Source organism: Thalassophryne amazonica, chromosome 4 (assembly GCF_902500255.1).
Source record: "Thalassophryne amazonica chromosome 4, fThaAma1.1, whole genome shotgun sequence".
Lineage (NCBI taxonomy): Eukaryota > Metazoa > Chordata > Actinopteri > Batrachoidiformes > Batrachoididae > Thalassophryne > Thalassophryne amazonica.
The window spans coordinates 22,587,851-22,614,784 of NC_047106.1; the positions used below are offsets into that span (position 1 = coordinate 22,587,851).

The 26,934-nt window shown below is 43.8% G+C and overlaps 1 protein-coding gene across 1 annotated transcript; it reads left to right on the forward strand.

Moving 5' to 3' along the window:
* Positions 1-9,338: 9,338 nt before the first annotated feature.
* On the forward strand, positions 9,339-25,977 carry si:ch211-261a10.5 (potassium channel subfamily K member 13). The gene is made up of 2 exons (XM_034168723.1): positions 9,339-9,663; positions 25,172-25,977. Exons 1-2 carry the CDS (start codon positions 9,339-9,341, stop codon positions 25,975-25,977), a joined length of 1,131 nt encoding a protein of 376 aa, XP_034024614.1.
* Positions 25,978-26,934: the final 957 nt, after the last annotated feature.

The following is a 26,934-nucleotide window of genomic DNA, read 5'->3' on the forward strand; positions in this document are numbered from 1 at the left end:
TAGATAAAATGTAACACTGACAGATTTGGTGTGTTTACATGTCCAAAAGTGCTGGGCAGGCGCTCTCCAGGAGCAGGGTCTCTAACACCCCTGCTTGCCGCACATGTCAATGTCACACTAGCAAGACGACAACAGTTGCTAAGACTTGCATCACCGTGTGTAAAATGTTATGTTTCAGAATCCAAACTCCTGTCACTGAATAATCTGGATGAAGCCCTCCTTTGTGGACAGTGTAAGAGTTTTTGATTTCAGACTCATTTGGAACTTGGAAGTAACCATTGCTGTTTTGTGAATGTATGCATTTAATGTACATGTTTGACATCCCCCTTCAGTGCACGCCGGAATTGTGGAAAGTGTGAAAAGCAGCATTGTGTTAAGAAGTGTCCTGAAAATCCATGCCAGAAATAGCAGTGTGGAAGCTGTGGTTTCACCTTACATCCTGAACATGACTCACCGTGGCAACTTCCCTGAACTCACTGAAGGAAGGAGCTACTTCTTCAATGAAACGTCATATTTCTTCAGAGATTTCAGCCATTCCTCTTTCCATGAGTCATTAAGTTTCATCATGTCTAAGTGTAGCCATGGCTAATTTCCAATGGGCTCAGATTCAAACTGACTCTTCTGAAGACGTGATTACTCAGTGTTTATGTAAAGCAAAAGTTCCCACCAACTCAACATATTTTGCCAAAGTAAATAAGCTTGGTTAATCACGTTGGGTCTGGATTAGGGGCCATATCGCGGTGACAGTGTTAAGACATGCGGTATGTGTACTAGTATTTCTCCATAATTTATTATTTCAGCACGGATGTTGAGCTTTTAAAGTCTGCTGTTTTTGTGCAGCACCTCTGAGTGCTTTACAGCTGTTTGCCTCATCTTACTGCGTCTCACAGCGCGGTGGCAACGAAACAAACAGCAGACTTTTTTATTTACGCTTTGTTTTTCTTTCAAAATTTGTGGGCGTCTTCTGGCTGTGTTAGCGTGAAGCTGATAGCAGCTAAAAACAGAACAGCAGTACACCTGTGGTGAGTTAAAAACAAACAAAACAAACTACTAATGCTTTCCCCCTTCCAAATACGGGTACACACAACACTCTTTCTGAGGATTGCATGAAATAAAAGCGTGGATAAAACCTTCTTACCTGCTAGTGTTAATTTCATCAGACGAGACAAAATATATTTGTCAACAATTTTTTTCACAACTAAGGTGAGATGACGAGACTACGTCAGTGTATTAAACACTAACACGATTAACATGCATTATTGTTGACGAAAAAGATGAGATTAAAATGTTTTGCATTAAATAAAAACGGAAATAAAATCTCACTCCATTTTCATCTATAAGCTCTTACAGCTTGAAAATGTTTCCAAAATGTGATGCATTCAGCAGAGATTGTGCTGACGCCATCCTGATGCAAACTCAATAACGCTAGATGCATGTTTATAAAACATACACATGCCCGGGATGTGCATGTCCCATGTATTCGAAACATCAAAAATTTGTTTTTAAAATAACATTGTTTTTGTTTGACCTTGATATGACCCCTGGACCGTGACCAAGCCCGTTTTTCCACTTTTCACTTTAAACATCATCTTCTCCAAAACCACTGAATCAATGGAGCTGATGTTTGGTGTGCTTGTTCCTACCCATGAGGACACCCAGGCTTATTTGAGGCATTCTGATCTGATTTCAAATATGGCCAGCATGGTGGCCATCTTGAAAATCGCCTATAGTGCCATTTGTCATCCATTAATGCAGCATTTAAGCTGAAATTTGCTACATGGGTAGCAATCCAGAAGACCAAAAATCAGATCTGATAGTTTGTTTTTTGTGAATTTTTAGCTCACCTGCACCAAAGGCTCGGTGAGCGTATGTCATGGGTCACCTGTCTTTCGGCAGTGGCAGTGTGTGTAAACACCTTCTTCTCCAAAACAGCTGAGCCAAGGAAGCTGAAACTTGGCAAATATTCCATCCTATAAGGACACCAAAGTTTGTTCAAGGCATTACAATCCGATGTCAAATATGGCTGTCATGGTGGTCATATTGAAAATGCCACCGAGAATCATTGGTCAGAAGCTTTTAAAGATACTGAAATTTGGTACAAGGGGAGCTTTTCTAGCTGAAACTGTGATGTTTTGTATCATCCAAATGAGCTACAGTGCCTGTGGCACTATTGTTTTTTTTTTTTTTTGGGGGGGGGGGGGGGGAATCCAGTAAATTCTGAATGTACAAGTAGAATAACTACATCCAACAAATGTTTCATTTCAAAAAAGACCTGCGCCCCTACAGCGCAGTGGATTTACAAGATAACCGAATGTCTAATTGTATCTGACAGGAAGCCTTGCAGATTTAAAATATTGGGGGAAAACACCACAAACCTTCAATTATTCAACAAGTGTATTGACTGAAATGGTAATTACAAATAATCTGTTTTTATTATTATTCCCACTGTCGCCAAGTGCTTGCTCATAGGGGGTTTTGACCGTTGGGGTTTTTCTGTAATTATTGTATGGCTTTTGCCTTACAATATAAAGCGCCTTGGGGCAACTGTTTGTTGTGATTTGGCGCTATAAATAAAATTGATTTGATTTATCAAAAAGACTAAAATGTCTTGATTGAAAGGAGACTAAAATACATTAAATCTCTTTTGACTAAAATTAACAGACATTTAGTTGATGAAAACTTGGCTAATGGTATGTGAATGACTAAATATCACAAAAACTAATAAGGATATTTGACACAAGACTAATACTTGATTTCCACATAAATACACGTTCCCCATGGTTTCTGCTCACTGTTCAGACCAGGAGCTGAGCCAGACAAGAAAGAGGACAATATGCCCCCCCAACACACACCCTTAGAGTAAAGGTCCACTTTGAAGGACATTCTTTACATATACTACAACTATTATTACTCTGCAACAATAATAATATGTTCTCAACAACTAAAATTTAATCATTTTAATGAGGGCCTAAGTTTTTCTCCGTTCTGCACTAAGTGGAATTGATGAGTCATATAAAATATGTTTACTTAATTTAACATTCTGCATTGCTAAAATAGGACATGAAGCAATATCATTTTTAATACCTTCAGTGGGTTGAAGGGTTTCAGCTGGACAAACCACTGAGGTTAGAGTCAGTGAAATAATTCAAGCATGAGTAAGCTGTTGAATTTTCAGCATACACTATATACTCTTTAACATTGCATCAGTGAGACAAAAACAAGTAAATGAAGCAATAATCTTCCTAAGAAATCAGCACCAGGATTTTGCAAAGCTGCAGCTGTCAAGTTCACACTCAGCTAGAGGGTGTAGACAAATGGCATGCTGGCAACCAACACTAAGCTCAAACCGTTTCTGAAGCGGCTGGAGAAACTACTTAGGCTTGACTGTGCACTACTGCTCGAGCTACATTTTGCATAAATACGCTTTGCTTTTTGGCACTTTGATGTACAGTACGTGACATATCTTGAAAAGCTGACAAGTAAAGGTGCATATGTTCTACAAATAACATGCTGTGATGCTGTTGGTTAAATACGTTGTAATGTCAACATGGAGTTGACCTGGTCTGGAAAAGACACGCATTTAATATTTCAAGAAAAATGGAAAAACTTGATCATTTCTTTCTAATCAATATCTTGGTCGTATACAAAAATAATTACAAACAAGAACAATCAGAGATTTCTGATGTCGGCCAATCTAATCTGGTGTAACAGTATATCTCCTCCCATTGGCGCACAGCCGTGATGTCCCACACTGACTCCAACATGTGTGTCTTGATAAAGCATGACGTATTAATGACAGTAATTATCACATTTCACCATTATGTACTTTATTCACAGTGCAGAATAGAGAAGCACTATGGTCCAACTGTTACACACCAAGAGACTTATTCTGAACAAAGGAAACAACTTACTCTTTAAATAATCTGATGTTTGCAATAAATGACTTTTTTGTGTTTGTGTTTTGATTCTTTATATGAGAAGGTGACAGTTTCTCTGCTGCTGAAACAGCAGTCTGTCAAGTTCAGTAAATTAATGCCTGGGTTTCAGCCGTGCAAAATTCAGATGCTATCAGCACTTGTTAATTGGGAGTGGAAATCTCACCAATTTTTCGCACTCAGGTGGACAAACCCCAAACTGCATCTTAATGAAGGCAAATGCATTAAATGTGTGCACGTGTGCTGTTTTGCATATTTTAAAAATGTAATCCTCAGTTGACACAGTTAATCAACCAGCATGCATGTTTTTGTGAGTGTAATGGTGTTTGTGCATGTTTTAACACATGCAAGCATTTAGTAAATCAGGCCCCTAATCTGAATGCTCCCATTCCACTCAGCCAGAGATCAGAGTTGGTTCTGTCATGCACTGAGGAGGCGTGGCACAGAAGGCAGATGGACACACATGCAGACTCATTGACTCTAGTGTTGGAATTATAAAGTTTTATTAAAAAAAAACAGACTTACGTTCGGTACACAGGTAGTCAAACAAACTGACGGAGGTACAGACAGCCGTAAGGCTGAGGCGTGGTCAAAAAACAAGCAACGTTCTGACATGGTGAGGCAGGTACACAAGTGGTGGCAAACTGTGATAAAACAAATCCCAAACACCAAAGAAATAAAGATAACGTGAAAGAACACAGAATTAAACAGTGGCGGCTGGGCCATCGGGGGTACTCGGGCGCTGCCCTCCCACATGTGGAGGGGAAAAATTATAAAATATATATTTTTAAAGTACGAGGTCTGTCAATAAGTATAGGTCCTTTTTATTTTTTTCAAAAACTATATGGATTTCTTTCATATGTTTTTACGTCAGACATGCTTGAACCCTCGTGCGCATGCGTGAGTTTTTCCACGCCTGTCGGTGACGTCATTTGCCTTTGAGCACTCCTTGTGGGAGGAGTCGTCCAGCCCCTCCTCGGAATTCCTTTGTCTGAGAAGTTGCTGAGAGACTGGTGCTTTGTTTGATTCAAAATTTTTTTCTAGACCTGTGAGACACATCGAAGTGGACACGGTTCGAAAAATTAAGCTGGTTTTCGGTGAAAATTTTAACAGCTGATGAGGAGATTTTGAGGTGATACTGTCGCTTTAAGGACTTCCCCGGTGCGAGACGACGGCAGCGCTCCCAGGCGCCGTCGTCAGCCTGTTTCAAGCTGAAACCTCCACATTTCAGGCTCTATTGATCCAGGAAGTGAGAGGAACAGAGAAGTTTCAGAAGTCGGTTTCAGCATTTTATCCGGAATATCCACTGTTAAAGGAGATTTTTTAATGAAAGACGTGCGGTACGGATTGCAGCGTCGGCTCGCAGCCGCTGCGACGCTCCGCCACAGGAAAAACACCTCCGTTGGAAGCCTTAAGGACAAGTTGGAACATGTCCAGCTGTTAAACAATTTCTCATATACTCACTCCACTGAAAGCCATCAAAAGCCACCTGGATTTACAAATGGTTATCAACATGGAGGTGTTTTTCCTGTGCCGCCGCACCGCGCCGGCATGCGTCCCGACGCACGGACCCGTCCGCACGTCTTTCATTAAAAAATCTCCTTTAACAGTGGAATATCCGGATAAAATGCTGAAACTGACTTCTTCTGAAACTTCTCTGTTCTCTCACGACGTCCTGGATCAATAGAGCCTGAAATGTGGAGGTTTTCAGCTTGAAACAGGCTGACGACGGCGCCTGGGACCACTGCACGACATCTCACTCCGTGGGAAGTCCTTAAAGCGACAGTATCACCTCAACATCTCTCATCAGCCGTTAAAAATTTTCACCGAAAACCAGCTTAATTTTTTCTAAACCGTGTCCACTTCGATGTGTCTCACAGGTTTAGAAAAATTCTGATCAAACAAAGCGCCAGTCTCTCAGCAACTTCTCAGACAATGGGATTCCGACGAGGGGCTTGACGACTCCTCCCACAAGGAGTGCTCACAGGCAAATGATGTCACCAACAGGCGTGAAAAAACTCATGCATGCGCACGAGGGTTCAGCATGTCTGACGTAAAACATATGAATGAAATCCATATAGTTTTTGAAAAAATAAAAAGGACCTATACTTTATTGACAGCCCTCGTATTATCAATGTCAGTTTTACTTAATTGTATGTGCCTACATGTAATCTGAATGATTAAAACAACATTTCCACTAACTGATCTCATTCAACAGTGCATTTCCACTGACAGAACGCATCATTTCTCTTCTTGGGCGCTCATTCAAAGAGTCCCATGAAGTCCAGTGAAATGACCAATTGTGTATGGCTGCTAAGAAAAAATAAATTTTTGGCCAATCAGCATCACCAAATTTAATGGAATGAAAATCTTTATTTTCAATTTTCCGTCACTACAGCAACAGTAAGTCACTGATGACAGATTAGACCACAGTTCATCTGGAACCAATCTTCGGAACTCAACCAGAAGTCCAAACATGAGATAGCCACCACATTCTGCTTAATTTTTACATGCTTTATATGTAAAATAACTATTCTGGTCATTTCTAAATGTTATGCTTCACAGTGAGATGGGATAAATATAAATATTCTAATTTGAAGCATTATGTTGTGAATTAGTGTGAAATTAGCAGGAGGTTGGATTTGATAGTGCAGCTATCCTGATGGAAGTGGAAGATACGACACAGCAAGTAATTAAGATGCAGTAGTTAAGGATTTCCTGTTAATACTTTGTACACATAGCATGCAGAACTCGATTAGCTCTCAGCAGTATCCTCAACGTTACTTCAGCTTATATAATGCAGAGCCTTTTATTTTTCCACGGCTAATTACACATGATTCAATGACCCAAAATGTGATAGCAGTTTCCCTTATGTCTCGAAGTATTACATTATTACATCAAATGTAAATTTGTACTTTCAATAAAGAAGGCATGAAAAAATGCCAGTGTTTAATTTGAGAATTGTGGGGGGTGTGAAAGATGACCTACAGGAAACATGAAGGAACTTGACTTGAGCAACAAGGTTCTAATGGGTCACATGTTCCTATTGCAGAATGTTTGTTAAATTATCTTTAAATATGAAAGGAAAGTAGTTGCAGGGATTAACAAGAGCAACTGGAGATTTTGATGTCCGCCAAGGGTTGACGAGGACTCAAATAAAAGAGATGTGATTCACATCGTGACCCAGATTTTACCTGGATCCGGGTGGCGCAGACCGAATGGTCCCCCTAAAAATCGGTCCCCCCGATGACATGGTTCATGGATTATCACCTCGTTTCTGCTTCAAACTGCACTCCAGTCATCACCTCAGCAACAGATATCTGAAGTTTTAGTACAATAATCATTTTCACATAAATTTAGCATTATTTCATCATAAAAGGCGGCGGAAGCAATCAGAGCGCCGCAGCTAAATGAGCTGCTAGCTGATGCATTCACTGCACGCTGGGCATTTCAAAGCGTCACAGAATTTCACCTTGTTTCTGCTTAAAACTGACTTTAGAATGACTTAAGAGGTTTTACCATTATCATCTGATGGTTAATAATCCCATTAATCCATCTGATTGCTCTGGGTGAAGAGACTCCATCTCAGACGTGCTAATGTGGACCTAAATGACGCATGCGCAGATGCAAAGGCGGACTGATTTTTAGGTGTGGACTGTTCGGTCCTGCAACACCGGATTCCACAACACAATGCAGTAATTGCGTACTGATCCAGAACGGTCCGACTGATTCAAGATGTTGCAATCTGATATTTAATTCACAAGCTGAAACAAAATAGTGTCTTCCTGATCTTGGTTTTACATCGTGATGTCGTATCATTCTGCTGCAGAATCTGCACATTGAGTTGAATCACTCCGAACATCCAACACTAACAGGGTCTACAACAGCCACATGTGATTTAAATTTTGTCAAGCTCTATCAAGCAGATTTGAGATGATCCTGGAAATGGTGAAAATTTTAAAAATGATCCAGAATCGGGATTTTTATCCCAATCCACTCCAAACTTTAATGGAGTCTTCCATGGCCTAATATCTATCTGTGGTGAAAAGTTGGTCTAAATCCATGCAGTAGTTTTTAACGTAATCCTTAAAAGCCTAAGTGAAATCCTGAGCCAGAATCTGGCTCTGGTGTCGCCAACTGAGTGGTCCCCCTAAAAATCAGTCCACCCTGCCTTCACTGTGTATGTATCATTTCGGAGAGTCAGCAGCGATTCACCGATTATCACCTCATTTCTGCTTAAAAATGACTTTAGAATGATTTAAGAGGTTTGAATTTGTCATCTGATGGTTAATAATCACATTATTCCCTTTGAACGGTTTGGGTGTGGAGAGTCAGACTCAGAGAGTCAGACTCAGATGTGCTGCTGTGGCTTCCTTCTTTTATTATGAAATAATGCTGAATTTATGTGGAAATGATTTTTGTACAAATGCTTCAGATATCTGTCGTTGAGATAGATGATGATTGTAATCCAGTTTGAAGCAGAAACAAGGTGATAATCGGTGAATTGCTGCTGAAGCTCCGAAATGATGCATGCGTGGTGAAAGCAGGGGGACCACATTTTGGTCACCGGTCCAGTCGGCAGACCTGAAATACCTGTTGTGTCACTATGAGAAGGCGAGGACGGCAGGCATCCGGGCAGAAGGCAGCCGAGCCCAGTGTCGTTCGGTTGGCGACACCGGCTCACCGTGAAAATTCAGTGGAGTCTTCCATGCCCTAAAGTCTATCTGTGGTGCCAATTTGGTGAGAATCCATGAAGTAGTTTTGACGTAATCCTTCAAAGCCTATATAACGTGAAATTTTGATCCAGAATCTGGATCACCTCCAAAATTTAATGGATTCTTCCATGGCCTAATATCTATCTGTGGTGAAAATTAGTCAAAATCCGTGCAGTAGTTTTGACATAATGCTGCTAACAGACAGACAGATAAACTGATTTTATTACGTCCTTGGGAGACGTAAAAAATATTATCCTTGGATTCAGATCAGCCAGGAGACATATCTGTTTCTATATTTGTGAGCTTTGTTAAACAACTGGGACTAAGGTAGATGGAAGCGGCACATGTACAGCCTCATAAAAAGAGAGTAAAGAGATTATTGAGCTGGTGATAAGCAGTAGCTACACCGGTTATTAAAGTCGGTGCCAAAGCCGGACACAGACGCAACAATCACCAATGCACCTCTGCATGGGAAATCTGATGTTTGGTAAGCGATGCTAAATGAAATATCGTCGAGATTAAAGCTGCAAGAATCTATTGAACAGACAATAGGTTGGAACAAAAAAAAAAATGAAAGCAAAACCAGGATCCTATGAGACCAAACATCTTTACAAACATCTCTCCTCTTATTGATGTGCGCATATTTTAGCTTTACAGAATCAGCCTCAAAACTCCACAGATGTCATCAATGAAAGACTGCTGCTGGGTCGTGTTACCCAGCAGAGAAACCGCTCGTTTTTTCCTGCTGTTTTTCCTCATCGCTCTTTACATGCTGGCTGGTGCTGCAATGTTCTCTTGCTTGGAGAGGCCAGCGGAGCTGCAGGCACACCAGCTCTGGCAGAGAAGGCTCATGGACTTCACTAGAAAGCATAACATCAAGCATGAAGACCTGAAATACCTGTTGTGTCACTATGAGAAGGCGAGGACGGCAGGCATCCGGGCAGAAGGCAGCCGAGCCCTCTGGGACATTCCAGGTGCTTTCTACTTTGTGGGAACTGTGGTCTCCACCATTGGTGAGTCAAGTGAAAGGTATGCAGAGAATACTCGTACAATCAACAAACTGCAGCCACAGGAATAAAAGCTGTTACAGGATGACAAAACTACTACAGTGCATCTGGAAAGTATTCACAGCACTTCACTTTCTCCACAAGTGATTTCTTATTTACTTTTAATAAATTTGCAAAAATTAAAGTTTAGATTATTAATTACTTATTTATTTAATTATTAGTTTAGATGTCATTACAGGGTGTTGTGAGTAGAAGTCTGAGGAGAAAAAATGAATTTACTCCATTTCTGAATAAGGCTGTAACATAACAAAATGTGGAAAAAGTGAAGCCCTACGAATACTTTACAGATGCACTGCATACACGCACTCTTCCAAAGATTCTTTTATGCAATAAAGAATTTAACATGGACTGATCATCTGGTCATTCAGACACAGAAACCGGAAGAAAATCCTCGAACCAAACATGAAATGGAACCACAAAACATTCCACTTGCTGTCATGAGAGACGCATGGTCGCGCAGGTGTGCACAACACACTGGGGACGGTTTTGTGCACGCTCATGCACGTGCACAAACACAGCTGGAACATGTTGCACCACATTGTGCCACTGTTATGGGAAAAAAATAAAAGGAACATGTTGCACCACATCGCGCTACTGTTGTGGGAAAAATAAAAAACAGCTTGAACATGTTGCACCACATCACGCTGCTGCTGTGAAGAAAAAGAAAAAAATACATGTCACCTGTGGGATTCAAACCTGCAATTTACAAAAGCTCTGATTAACAGAGGGATACTTTACCACTGTACTACCATCACTGTCCTACAACAGGAGCGTAAAATGGCCTAAAATTAACAAGGAGATATTGAAAAAAGAAATTAGACGATGTAGCCAAGAGGAAGTCTTTGATTTTCACCGTAATAACTGACAAAACGGCGTTTGGTATGGCGTATTTCTGTCTGTGTTGTAATGTAACACCTTGCGTGCATGGTCATGTCCAGCTGTCAGTCAGTCGGCAGTCAGCTGACGTGCTAGTGTCCACAGTAAAGCACTCACACAAGAATGAGTTCACGTCTTCGTCACCCTTATTTGTGTGATTTAATTTCCACTCTTTTTATCTGTCATGTAAACTGCAATTTATGTGGTGGAAGTGAAATCAGCTGGTGGGGCTGCTTCACACTCTCCCACATGCTCAGATGCTGGCCAGTCCTCATGAGAGCGTGAGCGCCCACCCACACACACACTGGACAAAGTCAAAATGTGATACATTCCAAAATAAACAAGATGAAAAAATAAATGTGAGAAGGACAACATGGATGTTATTTGACACAGTTTAAATAAAAAAAGAAATTGTCAGATGAACATGGATTGTAGAGACTATAATAAAAATGTGAATCAGGACATTAATTTGTGACTTATGTGCACTGTTGTAGTATACTTTCATTATTTATATTCATTATTGGATTTTATTTTGGTAAATGTGTTGATTCCTGTGAAAGGCCTATAGCATTACTATCTAATGCATAAAGCGGCTAATGCACAACTGCATGCACAGGTATGCATGCACGTCCCTATGTGCGTGTGTGTGTCTCCGTCCGCAGCCCATATATGGCTAAAGAGGTAGCACATACAAAGCCGTGCATGACTTGAGCAGGACAAACAAAGCCCAAACACTGACAAGCTCAGTTCACAAGCTAACCTCGATTGGATGTTTATTAAGTCATATTTTGGGATGCTGAGGTTGGTTCATATCAGTTTTGCTTTGGAGTAACCATTAAAAATTATGACCTGCTTACTTCCTCATTAGTGGATGAACTCAACCGAAAATCCTCATGCTACCTATAGCAGCTACAAATGCTAACACCATTAGCATCCAACGGACAACCTCAGCTAACAGGCCAACCTCAGGTTGGATGTTTATTAAATCATATTTCTGGGGGTTTAGTGGTGGTTCTCATATTGGGGTTTTTTGGGGGGTTAATCATGGATTAACTTGAACAAACTACCTCCACAGTCACAGCACTGCATCGATAGATGCTATAAATGCTAACTTTGGTAGCATCGTACCAACAAGTTCAGCTAACAGTCTAACCATGGTTTCAGTGTTCATTACATCATATTTTGGCAGCTGAGCAGTGGTTCTCATAATGGTTTTGCTTTTGTGTGGGCATTAAAAATTATGACCCGATAATCTCCTCAGTAATTGTGGTTTAACAACCTAATGCCATGAAGATACTGATAGCTGCTACAAATGGTAACATCATTTGCATCCAAAATAATATCACTATAATTTCACTCGATGCACACATATCTTACACCCCTATTCCACAGGGCACCGTTCTATTACGATCACCACCATCCACAAAAAGTGCAAACATGGGAAGAGACTGCTTTGCCTCCTAACGGGTTGGCTTATAAAGTGCAGATCTGGCAACTAGCTGTCTTATGAAGTGCAGACCTGGCAATCTACCCAAAAACAAAAGAAAGGAGCCACGACCGGCTGTGCCCTATAACCAGAACCGGAACAAACGCTGCTTCTGCTTCACATTTTTACCCAGATGGAGCACAAACAAGTATCAAGCTGTACTCACTAGGACTACCCTGTTTAAAAACGTTCGAACATGACTGAAGCTGTTAAGACTATGAACATCTAGAAGAAACCACACACTAGCCACGATGTGGTGAATCAGGATGAAATTTTTGAAAAGCTTGAAAATTTCACCCTGATTTTCAAAACTGGTGTTGATCATGGCCGTAGCTAATGCATATACCAAGTTTGTTCAAATCTCGTTGCAATGTAAATTACAATGACAAAGGCGATTCTGATTCTGAAATACCTTCAAACCTGCATTATTTGGTCCATATATGGTCAGTAAAAAGTTGCTAAATTGAAATAAGTTTATTGAGATTCCACATTATTTCTGAAAAAGCATACATGTGCTGTGTTGCAAGAGCTCTCATAACAAAAGATCAACTTATTTCTCTGTAGTACTACGTTGTATATTACGGAACCAGGGAGAGGTCACTTAAAGTGATTTTGTTTTTTGTTTTTCTGGCCATGATAATTTGTGCTCACGTTTTCCTTTAATTGAGCCCACGAATTAATAAAACATGCTCTCAAATTAATAAAACGTGCACGTTTTAATGGCCGTGATAATTCGTGCGCACGTTTTCCTTTAATCGAGCCCTAGAATTAATAAAACGTTTCCTTTCGTTCAAAATGAACTCCATAATATGACCTAAATTGTCATCCTCAAGATGGGGAGATGCTTCGCCCTCAGCATCCTTTTTAAGGTGCTTAAACTCCAGATGATGCCATGCTGGGCAGCTAGAGCTCTCTGTATGTCCTTGTGCGTCCAAACCATGATGATATACCCTGACCAGATCCATTTCTCATGGGGAAATGTATTACACTGTCTGCTGGTTTGTTGACTAATAGCCAATGACAATATTGAATGCACGTTTTACAAATTCTGGCCACGTTTAAGTAGATCATGCCTTTGTTTTACTCAAACAATGCTTAAAACATGCGCACAATATAACAAAACGAGCGCACAATATAATAAAACGAGCGCACAATATAATAAAATGTGTGCACATTCTCTCCACATGCAAAACATTTTGCAGTGACACTTCCAGGGCTCCGTAGTATATAACTGGAAACAGCGTCTATCCACAATTCAACCATCATGAACAAAATAATGCTTCTTTTAAAGGGTTATTAGCTCACTTCATGTTTTATTTATGTTGTTAGAGATGGAGAGCAAAGGAGGGTTTTAAATGTGTGGAAGTGAGATTTCTCCCGAATTAAAAAGTAAAAGCCAATGCAATGATCCAGAACTGGGCAAGTGACTGTATGTGACGTTGGTTGGCTTTGACATCTGTGGATTATTTTTGTCTATTCTCACAGAGGAACAGTAAGTGTTGCCAAGTCAATTACTGTAAAATCATTGTCATCCTGCTCAAATCTGAATGTTTGTCTGTAAAAAATGAAAGAAGGAAGGAAAGGGAGGATATTTATGGGAATTGAAATGTGGGTGCATGTGGAATTTTTACTGCTGGAAAGGAGCAAATGGAAGTCAGCCTGGCCAAGTCCACACATGGAACATAAATCATCAGTCAGCTGCAGTCGGCAAACATGAAATCTGTTGTCGAACGGAAATTGATCTGTGCTCTGTGCAATCACTCTGAGTTTCCACGGTGACAAAGTGCATGTTCAGATAGTGGACAGAGCGCAAAGGCTATCAATCAATTTCAAATGAGGCTGGTCATATCTTTTTACTTTTGAAGAAATATTTTTCTTTTCTAAAATGATTATGAAATTTTTCATTTTTATTCTAATTAGAAACACTCCTCCGAACACAAAAACTATGATGCACTATGGTAAATCTGTCTCGAGTAGGCAGTTTTCAAAAACTGATTGGCTGTGGAAGAAGGAGAAAAGTGAGGGTAACCACCAAGACAACTCTGAAGGTGTGACACGCTTCTATGGCTGTGACTAGAGAACCTTTTGTCTGTTGCATCATTTAATATATAGCTCATCATTTAATATTGTAGATAGGAAAAGATCCATCCATCCATCCATTTTCTTCCGCTTTATCCGGAGTCGGGTCGCAGGGGCAGCAGCGACCCGACCTCCCGATCCACACACACCTCCCCCGGAGGAGCTGGGGGAGGTGTGTGTGGATCTCTCGGCTGGCATTCCCAAGCCAGCCGAGAGATGTAGTCCCTCCAGCGTGTCCTGGGTCTTCCCCGGGGCCTCCTCCCAATGGGACGTGCCTGGAACACCTCTCCAGCGAAGTGTCCAGGGGGCATCTGGAAAAGATGCCCGAGCAACCTCAACTGACTCCTTTAGACGTGGAGGAGCAGTGGCTCGACTCCGAGCTCCTCCCGAGTGACCGAGCTCCTCACGCTATCTCTAAGGGAGCGCCCAGCCACCCTGCGGAGGAAACCCATCTCGGCCACTTGTATTCGCGATCTCGTTCTTTCGGTCATGAGGCAAATCTCATGACCATAGGTGAGGATCGGAATGTAGATCGATCGGTAAATCGAGAGCTTTGCCCACCTACTCGCTCTCTCTTCACCACGACGGTCCGATACAGCGACCGCATCACTGCAGATGCTGCACCGATCCGTCTGTCGATCTCACGCTCCATCCGTCCCTCACTCGTGAACAAGACCCCGAGATACTTAAACTCCTCGACTTGAGGCAAGGACACTCCACCGACCTGAAGAGGGCAAAGCACCTTTTTCCAGTCAAGAACCATGGCCTCGGATTTGGAGGTGCTGATTTTCATCCCGGGCGCTTCACACTCGGCTGCAAACCGCCCCAGTGCACGCTGAAGGTCCTGATTTGATGAAGCCAACAGAACCACATCGTCCGCAAACAGCAGAGACGAGATTCTGTGGTTCCCAATCCAGACCCCCTCTACACCCTGGCTGCGCCTAGAAATTCTGTCCATAAAAATAATGAACATAACCGGTGACAAAGGGGAGCCCTGGTGGAGGCCAACATGCACTGGAAACAGGTTTGACTTACTACCGGCAATGCGAACCAAGCTCCTGCTGCGGTCGTACAGGGACCGGATAGCCCTTAGCAAAGGACCCTGTACTCCCGGAGCACTCCCCACAGGGTGCCCCAAGGGACACGGTCGAACGCCTTCTCCAGATCCACAAAACACATGTGGACTGGTTGGGCGAACTCTCATGAACCCTCGAGCACCCGATGTAGCGTGTAGAGCTGGTCCAGTGTGCTGCAACCTCTGGGGTCCCACCTACCAACAAAGATAAGTAGGACTCCTTCTTCAGCTTGACGGCATCCCTTACTTCCGGTGTCCACCACCGGGTTCGGGGATTGCCGCCGCGACAGGCACCAGAGACCTTGCGACCACAGCTACGAGCGGCCGCATTGACAATGGAGGTGGAGAACATGGTCTCTGACTCCATGTCTCCAACCTCCCCCGGGATCTGGGAGAAGCTCTCCCGGAAGTGGGAGTTGAAGACCTCGCTGACCTGTTTCCAGTGCACGTTGGCCTCCACCAGGGCTCCCCTTTGTCACCGGTTATGTTCATTATTTTTACGGACAGAATTTCTAGGCGCAGCCAGGGTGTAGAGGGGGTCTGGTTTGGGAACCACAGAATCTCGTCTCTGCTGTTTGCAGACGATGTGGTTCTGTTGGCTTCGTCAAATCAGGACCTTCAGCGTGCACTGGAGCGGTTTGCAGCCGAGTGTGAAGCATCTGGGATGAAAATCAACACCTCCAAATCTGAGGCCATGGTTCTCAAAAAGGTGCTTTGCCATTTTCAGGTAGGTGGAGTGTCCTTGCCTCAAGTGGAGGAGTTTAAGTATCTCGGAGTTTTGTTCACGAGTGAGGGATGGATGGAGCGTGAGATCGATAGACGGATTGGTGCAGCATCTGCAGTGATGCGGTCGCTGTATCGGACCGTCGTGGTGAAGAGAGAGCTGAGTAGGGGGGCAGAGTTCTCGATTTACCGATTGATCTACATTCCGATCCTCACCTATGGTCATGAGATTTGGCTCATGAGCAAAAGAACGAGATCGCGAGTACAAGCGGCCGAGATGAGTTTCCTCCGCAGGGTGACTGGGCGCTCCCTTAGAGATAGGGTGAGGAGCTCGGTCACTTGGGAGGAGCTCCGAGTCGAGCCGCTGCTCCAACACGTCGAAAGGAGTCAGTTGAGGTGGCTTGGGCATCTTTTTGGATGGCCCCTGGATGCCTCGCTGGAGAGGTGTTCCGGGCACGTCCCATTGGGAGGAGGCCTGGGGAAGACCCAGGACACGCTGGAGGGACTACATCTCTCGGCTGGCTTGGGAATGCCTTGGGGTTTCCCCGGAGGAGCTGGGGGAGGTGTGTGTGGATCGGGAGGTCTGGGCGGCTTTGCTTGAGATGCTGCCCCCGCGACCCGACTCTGGATAAAGCGGAAGAAAATGGATGGATGTATGGATGGATGGATAAATAAAATGCGGACCAAAGTAAAATGTAAAATGAGAATGATTTACAACTGTGGAATAATATTGCACGGGAAATATTACACATGGTTTACAGATATTGCACAAGGACCTTGAAAAGTGCAGATTAAAGTGGTTTGTTATTGTTCAGTGCAGTGATCGCTCTGGGGAGAAAGCTGTCCCTGAGTCTGTTTGTCCTAGTTTTGATTGACCTATACTGTCGGCCGGAGGATAATATGTCAAACAGGTGGTTGCAGGGGTGGGATGTGTCTTTGCTGATGCTGGCAGCTCTGCTGAGGTAGCGAGAGCTGGCAATGTCTTCCAGGCTGGGCAGAGAGCAACCAGTGATCCTCTGGGCCATTTTGATCACCCTCTGCAGCGCTTTCCTGTCTGCTGCTGAGCACCCCCCGTACCACACTGTAATGCAGTACATCAGGATGCTCTTGATGGTGGCTCTGTAGAACAATACCAGCAGCTTCTCCTCCAGATTGTTCCTCCTGAGCACCCTCAGGAAGTGGAGTCGCTGCTGGGCTTTCTTCACCACCACTGTGGTGTTGGCAGTCCAGGAGAGGCTGTCAGAGAGCTGCACTCCCAGGAACCTGATGGAGCTGACCCTTTCCACACAGTCCCCTTAGATGTAGAGCGGGGCTGGGTCAGCTCTGTTCTTCCTGAAGTCCAGGACTATTTCTTTTGTTTTTGTGGTGTTCAGCGGCAGGTTGTTAGCTGAACACCATGCTGTCAGTCGATTGACCTCGTCTCTGTAATCAGACTCATCCCTTCCTGTGATGAGCCCAACCATGGTGGTATCATCCGCAAACTTTATGTTTGTGTTTGAGAGATAGGTCGGAGAGCAGTCGTGAGTGTAAAGGGTGAACAGGCGGAGGCTCAGTACACAGCCTTGAGGGGAACCGGTGCTGAGTGTGATGGTGGACGAAAGGTGGGGGCCAGGTTTTACGGACTGTGGGCAGTTTGTGAGGAAGTCCTTGATCCACTGGCAGATGTGGGTGGAGATGCCCAGATGTGTCAGTTTCTGGACCAGGATCTCTGGGATGATGTGGTTGAAAGCTGAGCTGAAGTCCAGAAAGAGCATCCTCACATAGCTCCCCTGGTGCTCCAGGTGGCTCAGCGTGGTGTGGAGCGCTGTGGTGATAGCATCCCTGTGGAGCAGTCTGCGCTAGGCAAACTGGTGGGGGTCCAGAGTGGGAGGCAGACAGGCCCTGATGTGCTGAGAGACCAGTCTTTCAAAGCACTTTCCTACCACAGGCGTAAGTGCAACAGGCCTGTAGTCATTTATGCTCTCCACTGCTGACTTCTTTGGGACTGGGATGATGGGGGAAGATTTGAGGAAGAGTGGAATGATGGCCTGTGACAGCGACAGGTTAAAGATGCAGGTGAAAACTCCAGCCAGTTGGTCAGCGCACGCTTTGAGTATCTTTCCAGGTACACCACTGGGGCCGGCCGCCTTCCTGGGGTTCACTGCCTTCAGCACACATCTCACTTCGTGCTCCTGAAGTGTTAGTGTGCTAGTGCTGGAGGGTGGTGGGTGTGGAGTTGCTGCTGGTCTGTCTGCTTCAAAGCAGGCAAAGAAGCGGTTCAGCTCCTCTGCCAGCGAGGCATCAGACCTAGCATTTCCTGGGTTGCTGCTTCTGTAGTTGGTTATATGATTTATTCCCTGCCACATCCTTCTGGGGTCATTCACAGCGAAGTGGTCCTCTGTCTTCTTGTAGGCAGCCTTGGCCTCTCTGATGCCTCTTTTCAGATCGGACCTGGCCGCGCTGCACAGGGCCCTGTCCCCTGATTTAAAGGCGATGTTGCAGCTTTTTAATACGGACTGGACTACGCTGTTCATCCAGGGTTTCTTGTTGGGAAAAATCCTGACCCTTTTCTTGATGGTGACAGTGTCAACATAGTTCTTAATGTAAGAGAGTATGGTGTCAGTGTACTCCTGCAGGTTGTGGCTGGAAAATAAATCTCATACAGTCCGTGACAAGCAGTCCTGTAGCTGGGAGAGCGCTCCCTCAGGCCAGGTTTGGACAGCCTTTTGTTGTGGCTTTGTGGGTGGGCAGAGATGGTCTGATCCTGCAAGATGGGGGAGGGGAGTGATTTAAAAACACTTCATTTTTTGCTTGTAAAAACGTTTAACAGTGCCTTTCGAAACTAAGTCAATTTTCATTTAATAAGTATAGTAAAGTCCCTTCGGCTGCTTCCCTTGTTTGCACTCGGGGTTGCCACAGCAAATCCAAGGTGGATCTGCATGTTGAATTGGCACAGGTTTTACGCCGGATGCCCTTCCTGACGCAACTCCACATTACATGGAGAAATGTGGCAGGGGTGGTATTTGAACCTGGAGCCTTTTGAACTGAAACCAAGCGCATTAACCACTTGGCCACCAACCCTACTTCTCATTTAATAAGTAGAATTTATATAATTTTGTGTTCAAAACACATTCTCGGGCACAGTGTGTATCATTCTGCATTAGAAGGGCTCCAGCCAGATGCCAGGAATGCCACCAAAGTGACACAGAGTGTCGTGATCCAGAACCGGGCAAAGTGATCCATTTCAGGCAAATATTTGCACCACATATAATGTGGCTTCGCACTTTAAGTAGAATGGCTACTCCATCCTGACTTTTTCAGATAGATAACATCCACATACCCAATACAACAATCCCAAATAAAGGATATTCAGTTGCATTATGGCTCTGTATGGAGCTTTCAAAAAAGTGATCCAGAACTGGGCAAATGACTGTACTGTAGCTCGCTGTTGTGTGAAATTTAGTGAGCAGGTGAGAGAAGCACTGGTTGGAGGGGAAGCAATTTTGGACAACTGGAAAAGTACTGCAGATGTGGTGAGGGAGACAGCTAGGACAGTACTGGGTATGACATCTGGACAGGGCAAGGAAGACAAGGAGACTTGGTGGTGGAATGAAGAGGTCCAGGAAAGCATAAGGAGAAAGAGGTTGGCAAAAACGTTTTGGGATAATCGGAGAGATGAAGAAAGTAGAAAGGAGTACAAGGAGATGCAGCGTAAGGCGAAAAGAGAAGTGGCAAAAGCGAAGGAAAAGGTATATTGCGAGCTGTACAAGAAGTTGAATAGTAAGGAAGGAGAAAAGGACTTGTACCGATTGGCCAGACAAAGGGACAGAGCTGGAAAGGATGTGCAGCAAGTTAGGATGGTAAAAGATGCACATGGTAATGTGCTGACAAGTGAGGAGTGTGTGCTGAGAGGTGGAGGGAATATTTTGAGGAGCAGATGAATGAAGAAAATGAGCGAGAGGAAAGGCTGGATGATATGGTGAGAGTAAATCAGGAAGTACAAGAGATTAGTAAGGAAGAAGTGAGGGATGCTATGAAGAGGATGAAGAGTGGAAAGGCAGTTGGTCCAGATGACATTCCAGTGGAGGCATGGAAATGTCTAGGAGAGATATGGCAGTAGAGTTTCTCACCAGATTGTTTAATAAAATCTTGGAAAGTGAGAGGATGCCTGAGGAGTGGAGACGAAGTGTGCTGGTTTCTATTTTCAAGAACAAGGGTGATGTGCAGAGCTGCAGTAACTACAGAGGCATAAAGCTGATCAGCCACAGCATGAAGTTATGGTAAAGAGTAGTAGAAGCTAGGCTTAGGAAACAGATGAAGATCTGTGAGCAGCAATATGGTTTCATGCTGAGAAAGAGCACTACAGATGCAATGTTTGCTCTGAGAATACTGTTGGAGAAGTACAGAGAAGGCCAGAAAGAGTTACATTGTGTATTTGTGGACTTAGAAAAAGCTTATGATAGGGTGCCAAGGGAAGAGCTGTGGTATTGTATGAGGAAGTCTGGAATGGCAGAAAAGTATGTTAGGGTAATGCAGGACATGTACAAGAAGAGTGTGACAATGGTGAGATGCACAGTCGGAATGACAGACTCATTCAAGATGGAGGTGGGATTACACCAAGGATCAGCTCTGAGTCCTTTCTTTATCGCAATGGTGATGGACAAGTTGACGGATGAGATCAGACAGGAGTCTCCATGGACTATAATGTTTGCAAATGACATTGTGATCTGTAGTGAGAGTAGAGAGCAAGTTGAGTCTAGTCTGCAGAGGTGGAGATATGCTTTGGAGAGAAGGGGAATGAAAGTCAGTAGAAGCAAGACTGAGTACATGCGTGTGAATGGGAGGGAGCCCAGTGGAATAGTGCAGTTACAAAGAGTAGAAGTGGTGAAAGTAGATGAGTTTAAATACTTGGGGTCAACTGTTCGAAGCAATGGAGAGTGTGGTAGAGAAGTGAAGAAGAGAGTGCAGACAGGATGGAGTGGATGGAGAAAGGTGGCAGGAGTGATTTGTGACTGAAGAATATCAGCAAGAGTGAAGGGGAAAGTTTACAAGACAGTAGTGAGACCAGCTATGTTGTACGGCTTAGAGACAGTGGCACTAACAAAAAGACAGGAAGCAGAGCTGCAGGTGGCAGAGCTGAAGATGTTGAGATTCTCTTTGGGAGTGACAAGAATGGACAAGACTAGGAATGAACATATCAGAAGGGCAGCTCAGGTGGGACGGTTTGGAGACAAAGTCAGAGAGGCGAGATTGAGATGGTTTGGACATGTGCAGAGGAGGGACCCAGGTATAGGGAGAAGGATGCTGAGGATGGAGCCACCAGGCAAGAGGAGAAGAGGGAGGCCAAAGAGGAGGTTTATGGATGTGCTGAGGGAGGACATGCAGGTGGTTGGTGTGACAGAGGAAGAAACAGAGGACCGGGTGAGATGGAAACGATTGATCCGCTGTGGCGACCCCTAATGGGAACAACCGAAAGACAAAGAAGACGACAGCGGGACTTTCAAAAAAGTGTTCCAGAATTGGGCAAATGACTGTACTGTAGCTCGCTGCACAAGAACTTGCTTCTCCTCTGTTTTATTACCCATCAGTGAAGGAGGCATACTCAGCAGGGTATTGTTTTCACTGGAGTCTGTGTGTGTGTGTGTGTGTGTGTGTGTGTGTGTGTGTGTGTGTGTGTGTGTGTGTGTGTGTGTGTGTGTGTGTGTGTGTGTGTGTGTGTGTGTGTGTGTGTGTGTGTGTGTGTGTGTCTGGACACAATAAATTAAAAATGGCTGGATAGATTTCCTTCAAACTTGGTGGGAAAATTAGTGGGATAGATACCTAGAGGTGATTAAATTCTGGAGTAGTTTGGTTCAAAGAGCAACAAAACATAGTCCTAAAATATTTATCTGTATATTACATGCCAAGTAGCCTCTGTTCATGTGTATGCATGTCTTTGATCATGTAGAAACTGGGGAGAGCTGACATTTTCCGTTTGGTATGTTTATGCATTTTGGGTCATGGATGAACACCACCAAAACGGTGATAGGACTAATATTTTTGGAGAAATTAGGGCTATGATGTAACAACAGTGAACAATGGACGTTGATGTCAAACATTAATCAGTCCCTGGTAACCAGACAAGCTCTGAATAAAGGAAATATCTCAACCTTGCCCGTTGTAAAACGTGACATCAGCTACATCTGCCAAATAATGAATACAATTATTCACAAAACCTTCTCATTTTAATTTCCTGCCCTTTCAGTTAAAATCATTATAGAAATTTTGCTTAAATTGTTGGCACCCTTCAAAAATGTCACCTACCTATTTTATAAACACTATCCAATCTAGAACCCGTGGATCCCCACGAGCAACGCTCTAGTAAACATGTATATCTCAACAACCAAGAAGCCTAGATGGATAATCTACAGCACATATTGATTGACAAAATGTTTGTGATTGATTGGTATGAATGACTTCACAGAGTGAAAAGCACGATTGCAGTCATGTATCCAGTATATTTATTTTTACATTTATATTGCAGTGTATATGCCTCAGCCCAATGAAGTCTTTCATTTTCTATCTGGCCTCTACACCACCTCTTGTTTGAAGTTACAATGATTTATTTTTAACTATTAGATTAGTTGTTTAAGTGTTCTGACAGTGATCCGGGAGGAAAGGCTGCGGAGGCACCAAAGATAATGTTTCCTTTTCCCAGGAGTTTGGTTACTAATGATAAAAACAATCCAACTGTGAGATGTATTGACAGAAGTAAAGGATGGAAGTGACACATGGCCTGCACAGAGACCTCTCAAAGAGGCTTCACTGGATCGCAAAAAACAAAGCATCATTCTGGAGGAAAGTGCAAGTAGCTCAAAGGTCAACAGCCCAGGGTTTGGTGCACAGTTAACTCAAAGGCGACAAGCCAAAAGCAACAGGCAAAAAAGAATCCAGAAGACAAAGCAAAAGACTATACAAAAAGGAAACATTTAAATACGTCAGAAGGACAACAAGCATGACGCAGGACACCAAGACAGCAGGACAGCAGGACAGGAAAACTAAAATAAGAAAGAGGCTGTAATGAGAAACATGCAAAGGATGAGAGCGCACGAGTGTGACTAATTACAGGAGACTGTGTGTGACTTGACCCCAAAGTATGTGACGGCAAGAACACAAAACACAAGGAACAAAGAAAGCCTAATACATACTAATGTAACAGAATACAATGCCAAAAAAAGTTACTAAATAACAGCCCAATAACAGCATTAAAGGGGAAAAGAGAAACACCAGGGGCCTCATGTACAAAGACTTGTGTGGTTTTCCTACTAAAACATGGCATACGCCAAAACCCAGAAACTGGCGTAAGCACAAAAATATCCGGGTGTATCAAAGTGTGCGTACGCATGGATCCAAGCACATTCTGTTTGTGCATCCCACTGAACGTGGAATTGAGCGCACATGCAGAAGTACCAATCTCCTCCCTTACCACACCCCTATTTAAATATACAAATGTATGTAAATAGGGCCTGGGAGCTGGGAATCCCCTCTCCGTCAGATTAGTCAACACCAACATAGAAAACAAATTATACTGAGTGTGAACTACAGATGACTGGACATGAAGTGGAAACATGCAGGGAAGAATTATTTGGTACCCTGTCAAACGGGATAAACAAGAACCAGTAAAAATGTAAGTGGAAGCGTGTGTGTGTGTGTGTGTGTGTGTGTGAGAGAGGCCATAAATGCAGTGAGCTCAGAGCAGGGCACACACTGAAGTAAAAAAAACAAAAAAAACAATAATAATTAGGTGCGCTGACTGACAGTGTATGACATTCACAACTTTACACAGGTGTTTAACGACAAATACTGAACACAGGAAGACAATTGGGGCCTTAAGAAACTCTGCAGCTCTAGTTTCAACTTCAAGAAAAAGAAAACACATTAATAATAATAAGAAAAAACATATTTGAATACGCACATGCCCAAATGTGCCCACGCTGGTTTTCATTCAGAACAATTACATGAATAAACTATTTACCCAAGCAACCATCCATCGTGCACCATGCAAGTTTCTAGCCTGTTCCCAACCCAACCCAGTGCTTTTGTGCATCACATATAATTTGAACACTGATAAAATGAAACTGTTTCCTATTAAATAAAACAAATTCATCATATGAAGGCACCTTTAGCATATGTGTGCAGTCAATAGCTCTGCAAATTGCACTTTAATGTTGGAATGTAACGTACCTGGATGACATTTGGATGACTACATCCCACACAGTTGACATGGCTCAGCTCAAGGTTGACTGGTACACTCCTGACTGATCGGCCAGCTGCCGCCGGAATGCCCCTGTTGCCGGCCGCAGTTCTGCACGCAACTCCAGTAACACTGGATTTGGCAATTGAAATCGGCTTATGAGCGTAAGCATGCTTTGTACACGAGGCCCCTGGACTGCACAAATAGAGTCATCAGGAGATGACATATCGCCCGGTCCACACAAATCAGTAATACAAAGTGTCGGGGATCACCCAAGTACACTCTTATGCTAAATCTGAATGAAATTGGTCAACTGGTTCTTGAGATATCATGCTAACAAACGATACGAATGGATGGACGGACGGACATGCTGGTCACCATATACCCCTGTATTTCATACTGGTGGCAGGGGAGATAAAAAGACACCCAGATGTGCAACTGGGCTTGCAAGGATGAGGTTTCCACCGTCTCGGCTACTTAAGCAGTGAGTCATATTCATGTGCAGAGAAAATGCACAAAGGTCAGCTTCTTAGTGCATGAAATCTGGAGCACAGCTTCACTCCCACTCACTCATCTTCATCCACTCACTCCACGGGGTGGCTGGAGCCTGTCCCAGCAGTCATAGAGCGTGAGGTGGGGTACAGGACGGCAGTCTGTTGCAGGGGCACATATAGACAAACAAACACATTCACCACCACACACACCTACAGGCAATTTTAAAGTTTCCAATCCACTTAATCTGCATGTCTTTGGATGTGGGAGGAAGCCGGAGCACCCGGAGAGAACCCACACAAACACAGGGAGAACATGCAAACTCCACACAAAGAGGCCAAACAGGTGCATTAATCATGGTGGATTACGCTGAATTTTACTACAATATATCCAGATGACTTGATGTTAAAAGGTCGCTGTGTCTGACCTCTAAAACGCTGTGTCATACTAAAGAAAGTTCCACAGTGGCAACAAGAAATGCTGTTTTTTTTTTTTTTTTGGTTTCCTGTAGGTTTCGGAGTGACGGCCCCATCCACCACAGCGGGGAAGGTCTTGCTCGTCTTCTATGGTTTGCTGGGCTGCTCAACTGCCATCCTCTTCTTCAATCTCTTCCTGGAGAGAGTCATCACATTCCTGAGCCTTCTGATTGTCTGGTGCCACAGAAGAAAAGTCCACGCCTCCAGCGGACATGAGAGCAGCGCTCGTGAAGACGGGAGGAATAAGGAACGGAAGCCGTCTGTGTTCCAAGTCACCCTCATCCTTTTCTGTGCGGTCATGGTGGTCACCTGTTCATCTGCGGCCCTCTATTCCGCGATGGAGGACTGGAGTTACTTTGAGTCCATGTACTTCTGCTTCGTGGCCTTCAGCACGGTGGGCTTTGGGGACTTGGTGAGTGGGCAGAAACAGCACCACGAGCACACCCGGGCCTACCAGATGGCCAACTGTCTGCTGATGCTGTTGGGGGTTTGCTGTAGTTACTCCCTCTTCAACGCCATCTCTGTAATTGTCAAACAGGGACTGAACTGGATACTGGGAATGCTCGACTGGATGTTTAGGAGCATCTGCACTCACAGGCCGCGTTTCAGACCTCTGTTCACGCAGTGTTTAGCTGACGTGGAATCGCTGGTGTGTCACCGTGAGGATGACGTCCTGCACAGACAGCAAGCGCAAGCAGTCACCAGTTTGGGCCACAATGCACTGTGGCACGCCTGCGTTCCAAGCACAATGGTTAAATGCCTTTGTGATGAAGCCCAAGTGAAAACAGTGAGTAACAAAAACATTGAGGAATCATTCCAAAATAACACCAGCGGACTCTGAGGAGAATGGAGCTGATTAACGTGAACATACAACACTGAGATTCCTGAAAATATTTGCAAGTAAAGAAAGTTCTCTATTGATCAAATGATGTTGCCGAGTTGTCGTTGGAAGTTTTAAATAGGACCTATGAAGGTTAAACATTCTAATTAAAGTTGAATTTCTGTTTGTAAATTTTAGTGCACCAAAATACCCCCACCTTTGTAAATCCTCTGTCATGGACATACCAGTATGTTCTAGAAGGAGTGTAATCCTGTTCTGGATATCTCCCATTTCTTAATATGCGTACTGGATCTCTCTCAGTATCTGGGATAAAGATTTATTTTTACTTCCAGGAAAATAAGCCAATTGGGCCAATTTGTAGAATAGGTAGCTAAGTGGATCAGGACCTGGTCTGCCAATCTGTAGACTTGGGTCTGAATCCCGATCGTGCTACCTGTCTGTGTCCTTGGCCAAGAAACAGACAGGTAGCTTGTCTCAGCTGGAAATGGGTACTGGCCTTGACTGGAGAAGGAACCTGTGTGATACTGGCGCACTATCCAGGGGGACGAATGGACTCTCATCTGCCTCATGCTACAGAATCTGGAAATAAGCACTGGCACCAACAGGCCTCAGTGCCTACATATAGGTCTAACTTGAACACAGACTGTACTGTACTGGACAAAGCCTTTATGACATCATCTACAGGTTTTCTCAAAAGCTGTTTTGAAGCTCAAGTTGTGCGGCTCATTACCGTCATCATCTTAGTAGTGTTTAACTCCTCCAAACTCCAGCCAACCCAATAATGGGTAAAGAGGCGGAGCTTGGACAATACTGGAAGGACGTGGGTGCTAACAAATCAAGCCTGAATATACACCATCTCAGGGTTACCAAACACGCTAACGCTAACAGGCTAACCTTAATTTGGTTGTTGTATTAACTCACATGTAATACAGGTTTTTATATCCCAGCTTAATTTAT

Bases quoted from the DNA above. Each gene is read 5' to 3' on its own strand.
- si:ch211-261a10.5 (XM_034168723.1), top strand. From the start codon at position 9,339: ATGAAAGACTGCTGCTGGGTCGTGTTACCCAGCAGAGAAACCGCTCGT. The intron at 9,664-25,171 runs GTGAGTCAAGTG...GGTTTCCTGTAG, and splicing joins AACTGTGGTCTCCACCATTG to GTTTCGGAGTGACGGCCCCA.